The sequence below is a fragment of the Anoplopoma fimbria genome, chromosome 20 (genome assembly GCF_027596085.1).
Source record: "Anoplopoma fimbria isolate UVic2021 breed Golden Eagle Sablefish chromosome 20, Afim_UVic_2022, whole genome shotgun sequence".
Taxonomy (NCBI): domain Eukaryota; kingdom Metazoa; phylum Chordata; class Actinopteri; order Perciformes; family Anoplopomatidae; genus Anoplopoma; species Anoplopoma fimbria.
In genome coordinates this window covers 4949575-4957506 of record NC_072468.1, presented here as the reverse complement: position 1 = coordinate 4957506, position 7932 = coordinate 4949575, and the positions used below count along the sequence as shown (strand labels likewise).

General features: G+C 38.1%; 1 protein-coding gene across 4 annotated transcripts in view; it reads left to right on the top strand.

Annotated features, from left to right (window-relative positions):
- The first annotated feature begins 412 nt into the window (after positions 1-412).
- dnah5 (dynein, axonemal, heavy chain 5) overlaps positions 413-7932 on the top strand; it is an 85791-nt gene continuing 78271 nt past the window's right edge. For 2 of the 4 annotated variants that reach the window (XM_054620965.1, XM_054620964.1), the window contains exon 1: positions 413-502. In XM_054620965.1, coding sequence (XP_054476940.1) covers positions 413-502 — 90 coding nt within the window. Of the gene's footprint in view, positions 503-4937; positions 4995-7932 lie in introns of those variants that run through there. The other 2 variants (XM_054620966.1, XM_054620967.1) reach the window with 1 other exon arrangement.

Sequence of the window (7932 nt, the reverse complement as noted above, 5' to 3'; positions counted from 1 at the left end):
TAAATCCTTTATTAGTCCCACAATGGGGAAATTTACAATTATCTGCATTAAACCCATCCCGGAGGAGCAGTGGGCTGCTAAGAAGCGCCCGGGGATTTCTGTCCATTTATAGGCTACTTTTCATGTAATTACGGTAATTTTAATATTTTTCTAAACTGTGTATAGATATTAGCCAGATAATCATTTGTCAACATGTCTTTCTTGACCTCCCCCCCGTTTGCATCTTTTACAAACCCCCACGTCACCTTGCCAACCACTAACAACACACGCTCACCACAGGGAAAACGTGCGGACGTCAATCAGGAAAATAAATCTCAGAAAATAGTACCCTAAATTAACAATGTAGGGCTATTTGACGCGGATGAAGCATGATGTTTTGAAGTTTGATAATAGAGGAGACGTTTCTGTGGCCATGTCTTCAAGCTCTCGACTCACTAAAGTCAGCTACAGGAACAGACCCACCCAAACTTCTGTCCCAGTGGAGTCATTCAGGGAAATGCAGGTAGGGCCCAATCTCAACCTTTTAAAATGAGGAAAAATCTTCTCAGTGTCTCAGTATCCAAGGAATGTAAACCCTTTATAGTAGGCCTACAAATCATTAGAACTGGCTAAGATGTCTAACCATTTATATGTTTTGTTTATTTATTTTTGGTTTGATTGTAAAGAATCCTTACATCGGCATATGGTTATCATGTTTCTTTTTTTTTTATATATATATCTGTGAAATATCCTCTATTACTGGAGAATTGTTTTGTTTATTTAGTTGCACAGTGGCCCACCTTAGTTTATACACTGTTGTATTCATTCAGCTTGCACATTTGCAGTCAGTAAAACAGATTTTCCTTTATTCCTTCTGGCAGGCTCAGTTATATTTGTTGTCTTGTTGTGTCATTAATTAGCATTTTGTAAAAATTTAAATGTAAATGCAACTTGTGTTTCACTTTTTATCTTAGTGTACCTTTGCACAAAACACAACAGAAAAAAACAAGTGGGTTCAAAATGGCAGTCTTTCTTCTTTCATTTTAAGATTCTTAATATTTAGTATTATTTCATTTAACATTGGCCTCCACTACCATACATAGTTATTTACAGTAGCACAGCTAGGTGCAGCTAACTCACATCAAAGGATGATATGAGAGTGAAAACTTACGTCACATTTCCTTTCCCTCATGTGAAAAAAACGACTGATGGAATTAATCTGCTCTTCATTTTTAATTTAAGAACCCCCTACACCCTGATAATTACTCTGAGAGCCACGACACTATTAGCCCCAATGGCTTCCCAGCAGTAGTCAAAAATAACTGGGGCACAGCATAATGTAAGTTGGTTGTATTATGAGCCTTAAACCACTAGATGGTAGTCTATAGTTAATGAAATTTTAGATGAGCTTTAGAAGGCTGGATGATGTTCCACAAATATATTACATGTAGTGCTCTTTATTAATGTCAATATCGAAATAGTCACTGTTTTTCAGTAAGAAAACTTGTTCCTGCCAGCGAATTTAGTTTGTCTCTGTTTGAAATGACATATTTTATAATAATAACATCATTCTTGAACTGACTAAAAGAGTCAAGACTTGTTGTGGAAGTGTTGTGTATATTTACATCAGCTGGTGCCATTTTTGTACCTGGAGAATTGTGTCATCTTCTCTGTTGATTGCAGTCAGTACAGGCTTGCTTTGATGCAATGACGAGACTTTTTAACAGCCTTCCACATTTCTAGGACCAGATTAACACAGCTAATTCTGCCCTGTGTAAATATTAGACCATTCTACAGTCTATGCTTGTCATCCTTATGTCCATTTTGTATTGGCCCAGTAATAGACTTTAAAGTGCTAGATCATTTGATTTGATTTTGTAATCGCACCCAGGATGGTTGGAACCAAATAGACAACGAAGTCCATTAAAGGAGAAACGGTGCAAGTCAAAGTGCTCCGAGTCCTCAGAGCTTTTTTGCCCGCTGACACATGTTGTGCTACAACCTGGTGTAGTTTTAAAACAGATTTGTTCAGGCTCTTCATGTTTGTAGCAGTGTGAGCATCCTCTGGGAGAATAGTGGACCTTTTTTCTGTCTTGGTCCCTCTCTATGTCTTTCTCTTTCAGATCCCACAACCCCCTCATTTATAATTTACAGGCACTCTCCTGTTTCATGGCAGCTCAAAACCAGACAGTTCAACTTAGAAAATCAGTCATGGCATATTGAAAAATTGATGACCCAACTGCTTTTAAATGCAAAGCTTCGCAATCATTCCTGAAATATCAAACCGTCAGTCAGATCCTTGTGTAGAAGGCTGTGCTTCTCATCTGTTGGAAGCCACAGTGAAAGCTAATGGAATTTTTTAATAATAATTAGTGGAAGATTTATGGGTGTATGTTTGTGTGTGTGTTTGTGTCTGCGTGTGTGTTCACTGGTTGAATGACTAGGGTTTTCACTGGAGCGGCAATGATTATATTCATTATACTCTAATATATCAATTATTCTTTTCCTGATCATTCATTTAATCTATAAAATGTCAAAGTAAGAGAGCCCCAGGTGGAACATTTTAGGTTGCTGGCTTTGTGCAAAAACCCAATTTTGCAATGATATACAATGGAGACAAGCTGCAGATTCTCACATTTGAGAAGCTAGGGCCAGTAAATGATTTGTATTTCTGCTTGATGAACAACTTAAACAATCTATTGTCAAATAGTTGTTTAGTAACGTTAAAGTTCTGTTTTTCATCATAAATTAACCATCTTTAGGCAGACTCTAAATATTCATACCCTGTGCAGCTGTTACTACAGTCACTAGATGGCTAGTATCAGTCAGTTAGCACACAATGGTAATTCATAAAATTCCCAAAGAGCTGTTTAGTTTGTGAAACCTGTTGACCTTTAAGAGGCAAATGTCTTGGTATAAGGTCGTTTTTAAATTCATATTTCAGGGAGACACTATGTTTTATCTGTTAGTTTGTGTGTGTGTGTGTGTGTGTGTGTGAGTCTGAAAATGTTATCTGCCCACACTATACATAACCTTTCCACCCCCCGTCTCTCCATCCCATTGTTGTAATAGAACTGTAAGGTGAGAGCTGAGCCTTGATAATTAGCTTGCAGACGGATGGTCATCCAACACCGCATTATCTAGTTAGCAGTCCCCTTTTAGGAGCAACACTCTCATAATTTCAGGGCAGTAACCTTTCTCACATGGCAAATAAGGAGGCTGATTGCTCACATACTGTAGCAAAGCCACTTGTTCTCTGTCTTGTCCTCTTTGTTGGAAGCCGTAATTCTCTAATGTCATGAAGAGCAAAGCCAATTAAGAAGGTGGAATGACCTGAAAAGAAGTGTCAGACTGAAAGGCCGATGATGCTGCATTTTAAACCAGACTATCAAAACAAGGTAAGGTGACCCAAGAGTTCTGAAGTTACAGACTAAACAATGTAATTTATCATTTATGTGTCAGGATTCAGTAAACAGCTGATGTGCTTGTATCAAAATGTGGCTGGTAGAGAAGTTCAAGGCTCAAGAAAGAGTAAAGCTTAGAAAAAGTGGTTTTATTCATGCATGAAAGCTTATTTGAAAAAGTCCTAGTGTGCTGCAGGTTATGCAGGCTTCCCGCAAAGAGCAATAAAGACAGATTTTATCTGACAACAGCTTCGCTCTGGATATGTATCAGAGAAAAATACGGCAACCAGTGAAGAAGTTCCAATTTTTCCCTGAATGTACTTCATGCAATAGACCAAATAGATATGTATGAAAACACTTCTTAAAGTGCAAGATATTCCATAAATATAGCATCTGATAAAACACCACAGCATGCATGAATTTGACAACAGGTATTTGATTTTACTATAAGTCTACTATAAATTGACTTAAATTTGTATTTTACCATCACTCTTACCATCCAAACTGAGTAACAATTGCAGAATACACAATTTGTGCACCAAGCAGGAGAGATGAGAATTTGTGGTCAGATCAGTTTTTTCCTACATTTCTGGCATTTTGTCGGTTTTGCGCCTGTATCATCAAATGTCAGAAAAAAACATCAGAGAAAGTCAGACAAAAAGCTTTGTGATTATTGCTAATGCAGATCTAAATGTTTAGAAATACAGTGTGATAAGTATTTACTTTAAACTTACTAAAATGAGGACCAAATTTCAAAATCCTACACAAAATATTTTTTAGACTGATTCACAAGTTTGTCATGAAAAAACTGAATGTAAATTTTATATATTCTATTACAATTTCTAATTTTCTTACTTTCTTACTTTTTTTGGTCCCTTATTGCTAATACTGGCCTGTTTTGTTGCTGTTATAGCCTTTAGGTTAGACAGTTCCTCTATGACTTGATAAGGTAAATGGCAATGTGTAAAATATCCCTGAATTTGCAGAGTTTAGTCCATAGCTAATAATCTTGAATGAACATTTGAACCAGATACATAAGATTTATTTTATCTGGTGACATGGTGAGTGTCCATGAGCTGAACACAGAACCCAACCATAACTACTTATTTTCTCTAGTTTTACACTCATTGTGTGTCTTTAGGTGTGAGCATGTTAGTTTAAGGATGTTTGCAGACAGAGCTGTCAGTGTTCCTTTCTGCACACATGTCTGTGAGTATGTACCTGCGTCTATAAGGGGTTGAATTAATTATTGAATGTATGAGGGACCAGTGCGTATGGCTCAAGAAATTTCTGTGTCTGTCAGTTTATTTGAAAAGATCTATCTTGTACACAGCTGGATGTGAAAGCTCATACACTATTGACAGGAATAGCCATACAAGATAAAGCAAGCATAGCCTCAGATCAGCTGGCTGACTCGTCACCACTGATAACTTGATAGGGCCTCTCACCTTGAGGGTGAGAGCATTCAGCTCCCCTGTGTAGATGCAGATGAGAAAGGGATAGCAGAGAAGATGCTGTATAGAAGGCTTTGAGTCGGAGAGGTGAGAAACTGTCATGTCGCAGGTGTTTAGAAAGCAGCTCTGGAAACAAACAGTTTCCAAGCTCATTCAGGTAAGAGAAATCACAGGGCGCTGTTGTTGTGTTTGTTGTGGAGTCATTTGAGGGTCCTCACCCATTTTAGCTAATCCAGCCACATCATTTTCATGTATTATGCTAAGCACCAGCATCTGTCATTTACCTCAGTTCAAATGACAAAACTAGCTGCAAAACTTTATCTACAGCTGCTGTGTTGACTTTGACAGTGTGTGTTATTTCTGTTCCCCAGAATGATTTGGATTAAAATGGACTAAATCATTTTCCTTGTTTATTTGAGGTTTGGTTTATATATTAGATACATTTTCAGACTATATTCCTGTCAAACTGCCCTGCACATTTTGTTACAGCTGTTTTCTCTTTCGTTCCAAAATTCACAGTTTGTTTATTATAGGGATTGTCAGTCTCGCCACAGTTTATCTGAGGATGGGGTTTTGTTTGCTTCTGACAGCTATTAATGTTGTAGATGTTATTGCATGGGTATGTCAGTGCTGGCTTCTGTGTCTTTGTTTTGGGAATCACTACATGTGGTTGTGTGTGCCTGCCTGTCATTGTTAGAGCCTGTTATTGTTGGCTAGTGTATTTTGTGTGGTTGTGTATTGCATTCAACAGTGACTTAGTCTCCTTGTTTGAATAATGGGCACCACACTACATTGTGTCTGCATTGTTAGTCTCTGGGTGAAGACTGAGTTGGCTGTTCACACAATTTGGATCAAAAGAAAAAGACAAGGTGTGAAACGTCTGGTCGCCCAGCAACTAATGGTTTGACATGGTTTTTTTCTGTTCGACCTGTGATGTGAGTGTTGTGTGTATAAAACGTGTGTGTGCTTCTCCAGAAGCTTTAACAAGGTTGGTGTGATTCAACTTTTTCTTTAAATGTCTAAAATTCTTTCGACAGCTACATTTTTGTGTTTCAAAATCAAAAGTGCAAATGAAAAACACCTGCTCAGCATTAGAATGTCTCTCATTTGGAAAGTCAAACATGAAGGTCACTGATCTTAAAATGAGATCACCAGACTCGAATGAAAATTGTGCTGAAGTAAAAATGTGTCCATGTGTGAATTGGCTTAACTGTGTGCACTCTGTTGAAGTGACTTGTGACCTGCAGCCACTGTTCCTGAGAGAAGCTTGTTGGTGCCATATTACCATGGTTTTTGAAAATGTTAATCATTATGTGGATGATGTAGGTAAACTGCAGATGGACACAATTTTTTATTTGCCTTTTTTCACTAGACAAACTTGAATGTCAGTGTGATTATTGTCTAATCTCTTTTCCGAGCTGCAGAGAGGCTAATGGGTTGTTGCTCTTACTAACCTTATTAACACACACAGCTTGTGAAGTTGTTGGAATGCTCCACCTCACTCTGGTTTTACTCGACCAAATTCCAAAGCTCCAACTAACGAGAATTAATACTTTGACTCTAAACCACCCTGACCTTTGTCCCTTCTCTCTTTATATCCAAGTCCATGCCTCGTGCCTCTTGTTCTCTCAGGTCCTTACCTTTAACAATATCCTGTTATATTCTTTCCCATCTCTCCTGCTCCCTTTATTTCCTCTTCCTGTCATTTCTCATTAAGGCTAGAGGGGTTCTACCACCCCTCTAGCCTTCTTTTATCATTTTTTCCCTTACTGTGCACAACTACTGATCCTACTCAGACTTCTATTTCTCTCCCTTTTTGGGGATTAGGCATCCCCCCCTCGATATGTTACTTTTAAAGATTTATTCAGGGTTCTTTCTGATCCATTCTTCAATACTGTCACACCTCTCCAATCTGTCTCTTGATATAATCCATGGGGACTCACCCAGGTTGATTGCATTAACAGTATGTCCTGTGCTGCAGTGTATACTACATTTAACAGTCAGTTTCAGTTGGCAAGAAAAAAAACCCAGATGTTTAAGGGTAAGGCTGCAAAACAGTGAAATCGCTTCGCTATGAAGTACATACAACCACATGTGTACTTAAAATACAAGGAAGAAAGGAAGAGAGAGGAGAGGAGGGAAGAAAAGAGTGTGTGGAAGAGAAACTTGATCAGTTAATATGTCATCATAAATGTTACATTATAATCCAGTTGTTACCACTTGTCTAAACAGAGAGTATATAAAAGAGCTAGCTCTCAAGTGATTTATCTGGCTTGGTCAGTCAAAGTAGGCCTGATTTGTTTTAGAGAAGGGCCTTTTAAAAGTGATGATGTCAATGCAAAAAGTACTTTAAACCAGAAAGAATTATTCCTGTCATCCCCTGTTAAAAAAACAAGACAAACTTGGTAAATGAGAGGATTTGTATGCACCCTGCAGCTGGCACACCATGCCCCACCAGGTTTCATGTTATTTATTGGCAAATAAATGTTCCTGTGTTACTAAGTAGCGTAGCCTGGCAACCCATTGTGGTTGATGTAACTGTCGCACCGTCCCAAAATAGCCTGTTGTAAACTGGCTGTGTTGTTTGTCGTTCTATTCAAGGAAACCTGATTTTTGCAGACTTTGGATGGGTGCTCAACAGTAGAGGGAAGAGGGAATGAGATGTGCAGTTGGAAATCTTGAAGGGCTACTGACATCTTGTTTGGACATTTTATATCATTCTTTTGTGGAGCTACACACAAAGTACGGATGGATACTGTGCATTGACAGTATGCTAAGGCTTTAGGATCCATTTTGACATATTGTACACATTCATTGGATCTGTAAGTTGGTTCTTTGAGTGGACTATTTATTTAAATGATATCTGAGGAAAAGATGTAGGACCACAGGAGAGCATCAAACATCTGTCATTACCAACAGCCAGCAGCATGACTACATTCAAAGTATGTGACATTTGATTTAATGGCTTTGTGCACTTGGTCATCTGATGGCGTGACACTTTTTTGTCGTCAGTGAAACAGAGCAGAGTTGAATTAAGCTTTATTTTTATCAATTCAAAATGTCAATTTTCATAAAAAAGCTTTTCCTCAATTTAA